Source organism: Aquarana catesbeiana, linkage group LG02 (assembly GCF_042186555.1).
Source record: "Aquarana catesbeiana isolate 2022-GZ linkage group LG02, ASM4218655v1, whole genome shotgun sequence".
Taxonomy (NCBI): domain Eukaryota; kingdom Metazoa; phylum Chordata; class Amphibia; order Anura; family Ranidae; genus Aquarana; species Aquarana catesbeiana.
The window spans coordinates 245,272,626-245,288,519 of NC_133325.1; the positions used below are offsets into that span (position 1 = coordinate 245,272,626).

The 15,894-nt window shown below is 45.2% G+C and overlaps 1 protein-coding gene across 1 annotated transcript in view; it reads right to left on the reverse strand.

Moving 5' to 3' along the window:
- RBM26 (RNA binding motif protein 26) overlaps window positions 1–15,894 on the reverse strand; it is a gene marked incomplete in the record, with an annotated part of 41,233 nt that overhangs the window by 13,846 nt on the left and 11,493 nt on the right. Inside the window, 3 exon segments of the mRNA XM_073614356.1 lie at window positions 2,050–2,199; window positions 3,715–3,800; window positions 12,768–12,904. Coding sequence (XP_073470457.1) covers window positions 2,050–2,199; window positions 3,715–3,800; window positions 12,768–12,904 — 373 coding nt within the window.

A 15,894-nucleotide genomic window follows, 5' to 3' on the forward strand; every position in this document is an offset into this window, starting at 1 on the left:
AAATCCGGCATGGGTTCCCCCTCCAAGAGCATACCAGGCCCTTGGGTCTGGTATGGACCTTGAGGGCAAGCCCCTACGTCCAAAAAGCGGCGTGGGGGGTCCCCCAATCCATACCAGACCCTTATCCGAGCACGCAGCCCGGCCGGACAGGAATTGGGGTGGGGGACGAGCCAGCGCCCCCCCCCCATCCTGAACCGTACCAGGCCACATGCCCTCAACATGGGGGGGTTGGTGCCTTGGGGAAGGGGGGCGCGCTGCGGCCCCCCCCCACCCCAAAGCACCTTGTCCCCATGATGATGAGGACAAGGGCCTCTTCCCGACAACCCTGGCCGTTGGTTGTCGGGGTCTGTGGGCTTATCGGAATCCGGGAGCCCCCTTTAATAAGAGGGCCCCCAGATCCCGGCCCCCCACCCTATGTGAATGAGTATGGGGTACATCGAACCCCTACCCATTCACCTAGGGAAAGTGTCAATTTAAAAAAAAACACTACACAGATTTTTAAAGTAATTTATTAGACAGCTCCGGGGGTCTTCTTCCGACTTCGGGGTCTCTCCGGTTCTTCTCCGCGCTCTCCGGGTCTTCTGCCGGGCTCCTCCGCTATTTTCTGCTCTTTTGCCGCTCTTTTGCTATAGCGGAGGAGCCCGGTCTGCTGCCTTCTTCTCTTCGGGGGTCTCTCCGGTTCTTCTCCGCGCTCTCCGGATCTTCTGCCGGGCTCCTCCGCTATCTTCTGCTCTTTTGCCGCTCTTTTGCTATAGCGAAGGAGCCGGGTCTTCAATCTTCTGCCCTCTTCTCCTGATGTTGACACGACGCTCTCTGGGGCTGGAATGCACTCTGAGCGCTCCGCTCTGACTTATATAGGTGGTGACCACGCCCCCTTATGCCGTCACAGTCCCTGGGCATGCTGGGACTGTGACGTTTTAGGGGGCGTGGCCATCACCCAATGACCACGCCCCCTTATGCAGTCATAGTCCCAGCATGCCCAGGGACTGTGACGGCATAAGGGGGCGGGGTCACCGCCTATATAAGTCAGAGCGGAGCGCACAGAGAGCATTCTAGCCGGAGAGAGCGTCATGTCAACATCAGAAGAAGAGGAGAGGGCAGAAGACGGAAGACCGGGCTCCTCCGCTTTAGCAAAAGAGCGGCAGAAGAGAGCGGAGGAGCCCGGAGAAGAACCGGAGAGACCCCCGAAGTCGGAAGAAGACCCCCGGAGCTGTCTAATAAAATACTTTAAAAATCTATGTAGTGTTTTTTTTTTAATTGACACTTTTTCCCTAGGTGAATGGGTAGGGGTACGATGTACCCCATACTCATTCACATAGGGTGGGGGGCCGGGATCTGGGGGCCCCCTTATTAAAGGGGGCTCCGGATTCTGATAAGCCCTCCGCCCGCAGACCCCGACAACCAACGGCCAGGGTTGTCGGGAAGAGGCCCTTGTCCTCATCAACATGGGGACAAGGTGCTTTGGGGGGGGGGGGGGGGGGGGCCCCGCAACGCGCCCCCTCCACCAAGGCACCAACCCCCCATGTTGAGGGCATGCGGCCTGGTACGGTTCAGGAGGGGGGGGGGGGGCGCTCGCTCGTCCCCACTCCCATTCCTGTCCGGCCGGGCTGCGTGCTCGGATAAGGGTCTGGTATGGATTGGGGGGGACCCCCCACGCCGTTTTTTTCGGCGTAGGGGGTTCCCCTCAAGGTCCATACCAGACCCAAGGCCCTGGTATGCTCCTGGAGGGGGAACCCATGCCGGTTTTTTATTTAAAATTTGGCGCAGAGTTCCCCCTAATAAAGATTCATACCAAACACAGTGGCGGGGATCCAAGTCGGATCCTCGTTCATTGAAAGTCGGACACATGTCGCAGGGCAAAGTCGGATCCACAAGTCGCGTTGAAGTCGCGTTGAAGTTGCGTTGAAGTCGCGTTGCAAAGTCGCGTTGAAGTCGTGTTGCCCCTGTGTGAATCGAGCCTCAGTGTGAACAGACTCTTACCCTGCCCAAAACTAATTTTTAAAGAGCTACACTTTAACTCTTCCAAAAGCACACAGACTAAGTTTTTACCTTGTAGTTTTTGAACTCTGTATTTTGCTACCACCTAAACGAGATGATGTGGTGTCAACATCTTGTTTTGGCTCTTGTCCTCCAGACCTAAAAGAGTTTTGAGTGGAGTTGCTCTCTCTGTCAGAATTACTTCGTCTTCGGTTGTTTTCTCTGCTCAGAAGTGACAGATACAAAGATTTCCAAAATTAAAAATAAAATCATTAGACAACATTTGCAAGGGGCTGAGCAGCAGCAATACCAATGTGAAATCAGGTTGACCCTTCTCCCTTCTGAACATACAGATTAAAGTAAAGGCAAAACATTTTTTTCATCTTCAATAGTAGGAATGGGCTCAGGCGTGTTTAGGATCCCACCTGCTCGATCCCACCAGGAAGCCGACACTGTACAACTAATCACATGCAGTGATACATAGCCCAATCTATGCAGCTGCGGACCGGGAAATGTCTCACTGCCTGGGATTAACCATGTGCAGTGTCGGCTTTCTGGTAGGATCCCAAATGCACCCGAGCCCATCTCTATTCAATAGATTAAGGGAGGGATATAACACGTCCGTTTTTTTTTGTTTTTTTTTTTGTTATGTGTTACATTGGGGATATATCCCTTTACTTCCTGTCCCAGCAAAAAACAGGAAGCAAAAGGAAATCCCTCAAAGTGATAGAATCCCTGGTTCTCAACTGGGCCACCAGTACTAGTGCTCCCGTTAGATTTCCCCTCTATTCCTCTTCTGGTGATAATCCAAAGTTTGGAATTTTCTTTTACTTTCGCTATGTCTTTTGTGGGACATTTGAAGGGGATTTTGTGTAGTGGTTTTTTTTTTTTTTTTTAAGAAGCTGGCAATGAATGATGTAATTTGCCAGCAATTTAAATATTTTTTTTTTCCACCTTTGTAAAAATGTGTGGTCCCTTGAAAAAAAATCCATACCGGACCCTAAATTCAAGCATGCTGCCTAGCTGGCCTGGACAGGTGAGGAGAGACAAGCATGCACCTCCACCCCCCTCCTAAACAATACCAGGCCACAGACCCTCAAAGGGAGCGCCCGGCCAGGGAGTGACGCCCCCCCCCCACAGCAGGGCACTTCCCTACAAACTAAAAGTTCTATTACTAAGGAGACCATGTAGCACCCCCCACAAACACACACGTGATTGAGTAGCTCTACTCATTCCCCCCCTCCCCCACCCAAAAAACAAAATAACAGGTGCAACCTAAAAAAAGAAACAACCAAACATTAGACATGTCCTTTATTAGTAAAAGAAAGACCAAAAAACATCCCCTGTTGTAAATCCATCAATCACGATGGCCGCTGCCAACTTAGTAAAAAAAAAAAAAAAAAAAAAAAAAAAAAAACACCTCATTTTTCCTATATGGCAGGAACGGAAAGAACGAGAGCTACAGCCCACATTTGCTTTAAACTGCAAGCCAAGTTATTAGCTGGGAATCCAAGCCTACTGAAGCATGCTGCTTGCTGCTCAATACAAAAGTGCTAGTGCATGTAATGGGAAAGTGGGCCAAGATCTTGAGCTAATCACCTTGCACAAGTGAGAAGTAAATGCATTGACACAACAAAAAAAAACACAGATCCAAGTAGCAATGAAGCTTAATTTTTTTGAAAATTGGACAAGACATACACAAAAAAGAAGTAACCACTGCCATTAAGATCAAGTTACCTGTTTTCTCTATGACGAGTAGTCGAAGGCTGGGGACTATGATTAGTTCTTCTTGAGCCTCTTCTCTCCCTTTCTTCATCTCTACTCTAAAAGGAAATACAAAAAGGGAAATTCTTACCAAAGTCCAAAAGACACAAATTGATGTATTTGTTATAAGGAAAGTAGATGCATTCACCAGCAGCCTTATTCAATCGAGTTCATAAGTGCAAGTTTTAAGTATGGCAACCCATCAAAAGATACCATAATCGGATACTGGTCTGAATTCAGGAGAGTTAAGACTTAGGTTATTGGCATCAATCTAACACATTTCTGAGATCGTCCAGAATTCATTGACAGGTTCATTCGAGCTACTTCTGATCTGTTGTTTTAAGTGCACTATGCACTCCTATAGAGTTGTATGGTAATGGCAAAGTCCATTTGGCGTGAACAAATGCCAGTCAACATAGGCCCTTAACCTGAAATCCCGCTGAAGCCATGAAAAATAAAAATATATATATATATATATATATATATATATATATATATATATATATATATATATATATATATATATATATATATATATATATATATATATATATATATATATATATATTTTTTTTTTTTTTTTTTTTTTTTTTTGACATAACGCAATTTTTATATACCCCCTCCTACCCCGAGCAAGCCTCATTTTGTAGCAAACAAGTAGGAGTGAATCACAAAGGAGCATAGAGGAGGGACCTGTGTTCCTTAATGTACTCCATGAAGTGATTAAAAGAGAAGTGTGGGCAAACTCTTTTGGCCATACTTCTGTTGTGGGTCATAGGAGTGCACTTACTCTTGCACTCCTGTGACCCAGAATCATCTGACCGTGGGCCAAAGCCAGCAGTCAGCAGACGTAACTGAGCTGCTCCAGCCTCTAGTTGTATGCCAAATAATTATATCCACCCAGATACCCAACTTGCAGATAGCTCAGCCTTTCAGCGCGCCACTGAGAGCCTGAGCCAGCCACTCCCGCCTCCTTCTGCCCAGCACTCCCATAAACTGGCCCAGGAGGGTGGTCAGGAGGGTGGTCAGACAGGACCTGAGAACTAAGCAGTCACGTTCACAGGCTTAGAGCTGGCGGGGGACAACATGCTGACACTGCAGCCATAAAAAGGTGCGCAAGTATGTTTTATTTACGGTTTTTGCAGAGTGGACCACCATTTTGGAATCTGGTACAGCTCCCTTCAGGGACGCAGACAGAATTGGACTGATTAACTCTTAGGATAAAGCTAGAATTGTAAGCACCAAGCAGGATCCCTGGTCACAAAGGGCAAAAGCCCTACTCACCGTGGGTTTGCTTAAAGTGTATAACGTGGAGAATAGGAGCTGTGACATTTTGCCTGCTATGTAAACATAACTTCATTAATAATTAAGCAGTTTTCAACAGTTTTTGGTTTAACAGACTACTACTGGAAAAAATAAAAAGTAACTCTAAAAAGGAGAATTAAAGTATTACTAAACCCAGGACCCTGCATTCACTGTATCTGGTCTCCCACAGTACATAGCAGTTTATATTTACTAAAATAATTGCATTTCTAAATACCTTTTATCATCAGCAGTATATATCAGTCTTGTGACTTCTACCAGTGTCTGTCAGAGCACTGGTTAAAGCTTGTAGGAAGAGTTTTCATTCTCCTCTGACTGTCCTATGAGGCTGTAGGACCCCTGACTTTCTGTCTGGGCAGTGCTGATTGCATGTGATCAGCACAGGGCCATTCTCCCCAAAAAAAAAAAAAAAAAAAAACTCAAGCAGTACACACTGAACTGAGCATGTGCAGAGTGCCCCCAAGGCTCTGTTCTATCAGGAGAAGGATTGGGAACTGTGGAAGAAGGGGAGGATCAGAGAAGACAGGATCAAACAGCTTTTTTTTTTTTTTTTTTTTTTTAAACACAATGCGGAGGATTAACCCCTTTCCACAGTGAGTAAAAGGAGCATGCTTTACAGCATATACCAACTGATTTTACTGTTGTGGGTTTAGTAACACTTTAAGCATTAACCACTTGAGCCCCGGACCATTATGCTGCCTAAGGACCAGAGGTCTTTTTCCAATTTGGCACTGCGTCGCTTTAACTGCTAATTGCGCGGTCATGCAATGCTGTACCTAAACGAAATTTGCGTCCTTTTCTTCCCACAAATAGAGCTTTCTTTTGATGGTATTTGATCACCTCTGCAGTTTTTATTTTTTGCGCTATAAACGGAAAAAGACCGAAAATTTTGAAAAAAAATGATATTTTCTACTTTTTGTTATAAAAAAAATCCAATAAACTAAATTTTAGTCATACATTTAGGCCAAAATGTATTCGGCCACATGTCTTTGGTAAAAAAAATGTCAATAAGCATATATTTATTGGTTTGCGCAAAAGTTATAGCGTCTACAAACTAGGGTACATTTTCTGTAATTTACACAGCTTTTAGTTTATGACTGCCTATGTCATTTCTTGAGGTGCTAAAATGGCAGGGCAGTACAAACCCCCCCCAAATGACCCCATTTTGGAAAGTAGACACCCCAAGGAAATTGCTGAGAGGCATGTTGAACCCATTGAATATTTATTTTTTTTGTCCCAAGTGATTGAATGATGACAAAAAAAAAAAAAATATTTACAAAAAGTTGTCACTAAATGATATATTGCTCACACAGGCCATGGGCCTATGTGGAATTGCACCCCAAAATACATTCAGCTGCTTCTCCTGAGTATGGGGATACCACGTGTGGGACTTTTTGGGAGCCTAGCCGGGTACGGGGCCCCGAAAACCAAGCACCGCCTTCAGGATTTCTAAGGGTGTAAATTTTTGATTTCACTCTTCACTGCCTATGACAGTTTCAGAGGCCATGGAATGCCCAGGTGGCACAAACCCCCCCCCCAAATGACCCCATTTTGGAAAGTAGACACCCCAAGCTATTTGCTGAGAGGCATATTGAGTCCATGGAATATTTTATATTTTGACACAAGTTGCGGGAAAGTGACACTTTTTTTTTTTGCACAAAGTTGTCACTAAATGATATATTGCTCACACAGGGCATGGGCATATGTGGAATTGCACCCCAAAATACATTTAGCTGCTTCTCCTGAGTACGGGGATACCACATGTGTGGGACTTTTTGGGAGCCTAGCCGCGTACGGGGCCCCGAAAACCAAGCACCGCCTTCAGGATTTCCAAGGGTGAAAATTTTTGATTTCACTCTTCACTGCCTATCACAGTTTCGGAGGTCATGGAATGCCCAGGTGGCACAAACCCCCCCCAAATGACCCCATTTTGGAAAGTAGACACCCCAAGCTATTTGCTGAGAGGCATGGTGAGTATTTTGCAGCTCTCATTTGTTTTTGAAAATGAAGAAAGACAAGAAAAAACTTTTTTTTTTTTTCTTTTTTCAATTTTCAAAACTTTGTGACAAAAAGTGAGGTCTGCAAAATACTCACTATACCTCTCAGCAAATAGCTTTGGGTGTCTACTTTCCAAAATGGGGTCATTTGGGGGGGTTTTGTGCCACCTGGGCTTTCCATGGCCTCCGAAACTGTGATAGGCAGTGAAGAGTGAAATCAAAAATTCACGCCCTTAGAAAGCCTGAAGGCGGTGCTTGGTTTTCGGGGTCCCGTACGCGGCTAGGCTCCCAAAAAGTCTCACACATGTGGTATCCCCGTACTCAGGAGAAGCAGCAGAATGTATTTTGGGGTGTAATTTCACATATTCCCATGGCATGTTTGAGCAATATATCATTTAGTGACAACTTTGTGCAAAAAAAAATTAAAAAAAAAAAAAAAAATGTGTCTCTTCCCCGCAACTTGTGTCGCAATATAAAATATTCCATGGACTCGACATGCCTCTCAGCAAATAGTTTGGGGTGTCTACTTTCCAAAATGGGGTCATTTGGGGGGGTTTTGAACTGTCCTGGCATTTTATGCACAACATTTAGAAGCTTATGTCACACATCACCAACTCTTCTAACCACTTGAAGACAAAGCCCTTTCTGACACTCATTGTTTACATGAAAAAGTTATTTTTTTTTTGCAAAAAAATTACTTTGAACCCCCAAACATTATATATTTTTTTAAAGCAAATGCCCTACAGATTAAAATGGTGGGTGTTTCATTTTTTTTTTTTCACACAGTATTTGCGCAGCGATTTTTCAAACGCATTTTTTGGGGAAAAAACACACTTTTTTAAATTTTAATGCACTAAAACACACTATATTGCCCAAATGTTTGATGAAATAAAAAAGATGATCTTAGGCCGAGTACATGGATACCAAACATGACATGCTTTAAAATTGCGCACAAACGTGCAGTGGCAACAAAATAAATGCATTTTTAAAAGCCTTTAAAAGCCTTTACAGGTTACCACTTTAGATTTACAGAGGAGGTCTACTGCAAAAATTACTGCCCTCGATCTGACCTTCGCGGCGATACCTCACATGCATGGTGCAATTGCTGTTTACGTTTGACGACAGACCGCCGTTTGCGTTCGCCTTAGCGCGAGAGCAGGGGGCGACAGGGGTGCTTTTTTTTTTTTTTTTTTTTCTTTATTATTTTTTTGCTTTTTTATCTTATTTTTAAACTGTTCCTTTCATTTTTTTTTTTTTTTAATCATTTTTATTGTTATCTCGGGGAATGCAAATATCCCCTATGATAGCAATAGGTAGTGACAGGTACTCTTTTTTGAAAAAATTGGGGTCTATTAGACCCTAGATCTCTCCTCTGCCCTCAAAGCATCTGATGACACCAAGATCGGTGTGATAAAATGCTTCCCCAATTTCCCAATGGCGCTATTTACATCCGGCGAAATCTAAGTCATAAAATGATCGTAGCTTCCGGTTTCTTAGGCCATAGAGATGTTTGGAGCCACTCTGGTCTCTGATCAGCTCTATGGTCAGCTGGCTGAATCACCGGCTGCATTCTCAGGTTCCCTGTTGAGACAGGAGAGCCAGAGAAAAACACGGAAGACGGTGTGGGGGGGTGTGGGGGGGGGGGCATTCCCTCCCACGGCTTGTAAAAGCAGTCTAGAGGCTAATTAGCCACTAGGATTGCTTTTACATGAAAGCCGACCGCTGGCTGAAAAGAATGATACCAAGATGATACCTAAACCTGCAGGCATCATTCTGGTATAACCATTCAAAGTCGTGAATGGCGTACCTGAAGACAAAAAAATGGTTAACAATGGTTAACAATAAAGCACAGTAAACAGTAAAGTATAAATAATTACATACCTGAAAAACAAACATGATAAAACATAATAACAATAACAATAAAACATTGCAGAATAGAATACAGTAAAAAAAGAGCAGAACAATAGAGAGAGAGAATAGAGAGAGAGAACAATAAAACGACAACTATTTTTTTTTATTTTATATATATATATTTTTTTTTTACACTTTTTTTGTAACTAACTTTTATAACTGTAACCGGTTCCAGGTTCGGGTCTCTCAAAATGCGATGGCATCTTGGGAGACCCTGTGAAAGTGTGCCTAGTCTGTGCAATGCTGTACCCTACGCTAATAACTAGTGCATGGTAGCGTTCAAAACATTCACCAATGCAAAGACCAGGATTGTCAGGACAGGAGGGACAATAATAGCGGGTGTCACGCCTATATCCGCGCTTGCTGCAGACACGACATCTTTTTGGGGGGGTTCGTTGGGTAGGGGTACTCGGGAGGACATAAAAATGCCTCTCATGCAGCCGACTGCATTTGGTTGGGGATGTGAATGGGGGAAGTACGGGCGATGCAGAAGCGGTGTGTTCCCAATTAGGATTGGCGAATGCAGCAGGAAGGGCACTATGGGCACGACGGGCCTGTGTTTGTCTTCTTGGTGGCAGCGGGACACTACTTGTGCTTGCCACCTCACCAGCTTGAACTGCACTTATGGGACTCGCCACGTCACCAAGTGTTACTGCAGCGCTGGTTTGACTACGACCGGGGTGTACTAGGCCGCTGGTGCTTGCCAGTTCAATAAAAAGCTTCCAAAAAAACTGTTAGCGATCGCAGGGATCAGGCCTGACTCTGCAAACGCTGCAGTTATGCGTTTAGTGTTTTGTAAGTGACAGTGATCGATCGATACTGCACTTGGGTGGGCTGGGCTGGGCCGGGCTGGGCCGGGCGGAGGGGCAAAACGCAGGTGCTAGCAGGTATCTGGGCTGATCCCGCTAACACTGCGTTTTTGGGAACCCTAAACTGCTGGGGACGCTAGTATAGATCTGATCGGATCAGATATTGATCCGTTCAGATACTATACCACTAAAGGAGGCGTATGCTGCGTGCGTGGGTGTTAGCAGTACTGGCGCTAACCTGACGCTGCCTGGGGCCAGTGCTTGCTAGTTCACCAAAATGCTACCAAAAAAACTGTTAGCGATCGCAGGGATCAGGCCTGACCCTGCGAACGCTGCAGTTATGCGTTTAGTGCCTTGTAAGTGACAGTGATCGATCGATACTGCACTTGGGTGGACTGGGCTGGGCTGGGCGGAGGGGCACAACGCAGGTGCTAGCAGGTATCTGGGCTGATCCCGCTAACACTGCGTTTTTGGGAACCCTAAACTGCTGGGGACGCTAGTATAGATCTGATCGGACCAGATATTGATCCGTTCAGATACTATACCACTAAGGGAGGTGTATGGTACGTGCGTGGGTGTCAGTGGTACTGGCGCTAATCTGGCGCAGCCTGGGGCTGGTGCTTGCCAGCTCACCAAAATGCTACCAAAAAAACTGTTAGCGATCGCAGGGATCAGGCCTGACTCTGCGAACGCTGCAGTTATGCGTTTAGTGTTTTGTAAGTGACAGTGATCGATCGATACTGCACTTGGGTGGGCCGGGCGGAGGGACAAAACGCAGGTGCTAGCAGGTATCTGGGCTGATCCCACTAACACTGCGTTTTTGGGAACCCTAAACTGCTGGGGACGCTAGTATAGATCTGATCAGATCAGATATTGATCCGTTCAGATACTATACCACTAAGGGAGGCGTATGCTGCGTGCGTGGGTGTTAGCGGTACTGGCGCTAATCTGACGCTGCCTGGGGCGACGCATATCACCGCCGGGCGACCGGGGGGCTAAACCTTTATTCGGTAATAAACGGCGGGTGCCCTGACACTATAAAAAATAAACAAACTAACCAGCGTCACCCGTAACAGTTATACGGTGATCAGTGGTGAAAGGGTTAACTAGGGGGCAATCAAGGGGTTAAAACATTTATTAGATAGTATATGGGGGTCCCTGTCGCTATAAAACGCTGACGGCGAACCTAAATATTTACCTCACTAACTAGCGTCACCAGCGACACTAATACAGCGATCAGAAAAATGATCGCTTAGTGACACTGGTGACAGGGGGTGATCAAGGGGTTAAAACTTTATTAGGGGGGGGGGTTAGGGGGGTATCCTAGACCTAAAGGGGGGTAACAGTAACTGTCCCAACACTGTAACTGTCACAAACTGACACCAATACAGTAATCAGAAAAAAAAAAACTGCTGGTGTCAGTTTGTGACGGGGGGGGGGGGGGGGGGGGGGGTGATTGGGGGGGGATCGGGGGGGCGATCGGGGTGTTTTGTGTGCCTGGCATGTTCTACTGTGTGTGTGTTGTGCACTCACTCACTTGTCTTCTCTCCTCGGGCCGGAACGGAAATTACCGAGCCGAGGAGAGATGACATCATTTCATTTGCTGCTGTTTAGCATACAGCAGCAAAGGAATGTTCTCATTGGCCGGCGGCGATCGCGAGGGGGGGGCCACGAACGGATGGCCTCCCCTTCATCTCCGATCGCCGTGGGAGAAAAGACGACCGCCTCGGGCACCGGGGGGGGGGGGTCCGATCGGACCCCCCACCCGCGGAAGGCAAATCACGTACATGTACGTGATTTTGCCTGTCTGTGCCACCTTGCCGACGTAAATCGGCGTGAGGCGGTCGTCAAGTGGTTAAGGGGTAAAGACAACTCATAGGAATGTTGCAACTCAGGCAGGAGACAGCGATCCAAGCTAACTCAGCAGTTTAACAGTATTTGGCTAAACAGGATGCTACTGATAGGATTGCACCAATACCAGCTTTTTAAGACTGAGTACTAGTACTGATACTTTTTTTCAAGTACTCGCCAATACCGATACGTTTTTTTGAATGTCATGTGACGGTGGCACTAATATGCAGCACTGATGGGCACTGATGAGGCGTGGACTCTGTCAGTTTTTTATTTTGATTGTATTTTTTTACAATTTATATTTTATGTTTTTTACAATGCTTGCCTTTTTCTTTTTTTGGGGGTTGGGGGAGTGGACGATGTCAGCGTTTTATTTTTTTATTATTTTTAGAATTTAGCCTTTAAGTATTTATTACAATTTTCTTTCTTTTTTTTATTTATTTCATCAGCCCTGTTGGGGGGTGGCTTTGGCGAGAGATCAGGGGTCTAAATAAACCCCTGACATCTCCCTTTTGAGACAGAGAAAGACACAGATTCCCCAGTCCCTGTGCACTGAAGATAAGTGAACAGGAGACAGAGGCTCCTGTTCATTATCAAACTGAAGCATCGTAAATAGAGTTTACGATGCTCAGTTATGAATGGACGGTCAGCGATCCTTCCTCCGCTCTCCATCCTGAGATATCTGGGAGGAGGGAGGGACAGGAGGAGCAGACAAGAGTACCCGGGGGACAGTCGGGAGTGACTGGTGCAGCGGTGGGGGCAGTTACAAGCACCAATCTTCCTGTAAAGCTTTCAATAAAGCTGCTGACAGCCGCGGGAGGGTGGGGAGGAGGAGGAGGAGAAGCAGCTTTCAGCTGCTTTATTGAACGCTATACAGGGAGATTGGTGCTTGTAACTACCCCCACACCGATCATCTGTGAGGCTGCCCCCCCCCCCGCTATGCTGAGGACGTCGGACTCAGCACAACATGTATCAGGTTAAGCATCACGCAAATGCTCGGTACCAGCAACGGTGCAACCCTAGCTACTGATATTAATTCCATACAATACTTTTGTTGTCATGAAAACTGCCCATTAACAAAGAATGTGGCTATTTTAGAAGCATAAAGAAAAATTCACAATCTATAAATGAATACCTCTTCTCTTCTCACTTCTCTCTCCTGATGTTCCAATGCATCTTCTCTTACAGTGACTGTTGATGTAGGCTCAGGGGGTGGGAGGTAACTCTTGGTGTTCACAGCTTCAAATAATTTATCCACAAAGCCTTGGGTTTCTAAAATATATGTTAAAAAGTCAACAATTCGAACAAACACATAAAGAGAAATGTTTCAGCTGAAAAGTATTTATGATTTATACTTTAGAAGGCCTGGGGACAAAAAAAATGACTCAAAGTGAAAATGTAGCAGCAAAATTTAAAATATACAGATAAAACATTAGTGGGTTTCCTGATGCTTCGCGTGCTTAAAACAAAAAATGATTAAGCCCTTTCACTGGAGCGCCTTGCTTGAGGTTGTCACCATGTTTCTCACAGAGAGCTTTGAAAACCCTGGACACCACAAGCCCAAGAAGCATTTGGGCTCATAGTTACCAGCATCATAAGTTACCTTCAATTATATTATTTTTTTGACAAAGGAAGGGATTGTATAACCGAGTCACTGCAAACTGAGCAGATGATGGGCACAAGGATTTCACATTGTGTTGACTGTTTTTTTCAGCAAGTACTCACTGCACAGTAAAAATATTTTATTCAGCAAAAAAATGTTTTTTTAAAAGGTTTCTTTAAACTATATTAAAGTGATATTAAAGGGCAAGTTTAAAAAACAAAAACACACAGAGCGGTTCCAATCCTCCTCCTCTGGGGTGCCCCGCCAATGCTCCTGGCCCCTCCCTCCTGCCAAATGCCAGCAGAGTAAACAGCTTGCTAAGGGGCACCCAAAAAGGCTTGCTCCTGAGCCACTGCTCTGCATATCAATTCACACACAAAGCCCTGGCTCTCCTCATTGGCTTACTGGCTGTGTTTGGCAGCAGCAGGAGCCAATGGCTTCTGCTGCCGTCTTAGCCAATAAGGAGGGAGAGTCCCCGGAGAGACGAGGCTCTTGTGCACGTTGTTGGAACAGGATGCGGCTCAGGTAAATATTGGGGGGGGGGGGCTGCTGCACACAGAAGTTTTCTTACCTTCACGTATGAAGGTAAAAGAAATGATTGAGCCTTTAGAACCACTTTAAGCTAAACAATAAAATAGTCCAAGTCTTTAGATGTTTTAGGAAACGAAAGAGGAATTCACGCACTGTTACCAAGTTAAAGCTGATCCACAACCTTTGTAAAAAAAAAAAAAAAAAAAAAAAAAAAAAAAGAAGCTGATCCACGTGAACCATTACCTTCACTAAATAGATGCTGCGGCTGTGAGAGTGCTGTATAAATTGTATATAGACTCAGCTACATACAGTATACATCACTGTATTCAAGCAGCAGACAGGAACTTCCAGCCCCCAGAACAAAATGCATTTGGGTTGTGCGCTGCTCAGCCATTCACAGGGAAGTTATGTATGCAATGTATGAATAAAAAGCTTCCTCAGGTTGAGGCAGACATTGGGATTTTATCTACCCACCTCTCTACTAATTAGAGGAAGCTGTATATTCATTCATAGAACACAAAGATTCCTTGTGAATGGTTGAGCAGCGCTTTTAGCGGGTTAAAAGCGCCCTGCTATTGGCCAAAAAGTGCTGCAAAAACTACGGTAAAGCGCTGCTAAAAATAGCAGCGCTTTACTGCCGACGCCCGCTCACCCCAGTGTGAAAGTGCTCTTTTTTTTTTACTTGGAAAAGAACAACTTTATTGCTATAAAATACATTTTACAAGCCATTTGGGTACACAAATGCAAGAAAAGTCAAGTACATAACATGACAGCAAAATTCAATAAGCAAAAGTTTTGTAGGATGTGAATTCTTATATCCGTAGGTGTAGTGAATTGATTAGTCCATTAATCCAACCTGCAAACAAATTGTGCCCCGGATGCAGAGAATCACCTCACCGGTTATGACCCAACTAAACACAGGTCTCCCCATCCTCCAACCATCTGTCCCATATCTTAGAATATTTTTGCGAAGATCCCGTGTGCATAGATCAGTTTCTTGAATGGTAGGGTATCGTTTATTGCTTTTTTTTCCACATCTGTATCGTGGGGGGTACATTCTACATCCATCTCTGAGCTATCACTTTACGCGCCAAAAATATAGTTTCAGAGATGAATATTGTGTGATACTTATCCACCTCTACATCTGGCAGTAACCCCAATATACATAACTTAGGGTCCAGCACCACAGGGGACCCCATATTGTCATGGAGGAAACGGATAACCTGTGCCCAAAATGTCGGAACAGGAGGGCAGCTCCATATGAGATGGTAAAATGAACCTGGACCAGCTCTGCACAAGCGACACGTCGGATCCGGCGTGTGCTGGAACTTCGCCAATCTCAATGGTGTCAGATAGGCCTTATGAACTATATATACTTGTGTCAGTCTATCTGACATCTTGGGAGATACTGTCTTGGTTCCTTCTAAGATCTCGTTCCAGTCAGCGTCATCTATAGGTCCTATATCTTGTTCCCATTGCGTCTTAGCTTTGTGTGACAACTGCTACTCCACTTTGTCTATTTGTGTAGTACAGGAGTGATATCAGCTTTGAGGGGTCATCTCCTAGAATTATACCCAACACAGGGGGAGGCTCCATTTCTAGTTCCAAACTCGGTAACTGGGTTTTAAGCGCGTGACGGAGCTGCAAGTATTTGAATGCTAGATGGTGTGGAAGGGAAAACTCCTCCTTAAGTGTCTGGAATTGCTTAAGCCCGGATGTGGATATGACCTGATGGAGATATAGTATTCCATACCTAGCCCAGACTATTGAATCTGGAATCGTTTCCAATTCCAGCATCATATTATTAAGCCACAATGGGGTGTGTGAATGAAATTTCCCCATATTTTGCTTTTTAAGAGAAATTTCCAAAATTCTTTGGTGGTGCAGCAACATGCCCGAGTTGTACCGTGCAGTGGGGCCTGATGCTCTTTTCCCAGGTAGAATAGCCTGAATTGGTGTAAACGTCGGGTGTCCCGGTTTGTCACAGACCAAAGATCTATATCGCTGCATTTCCGACGTGTGAAAGTGGTACATATGGGAAAGTTGTGAGGCTAGGTAATAATCCTGCAAATCCGGAAGGGCTACGCCCCCCATGTCTGTGGGGTTCTTTAAGGTTTGCCAGGCTAGT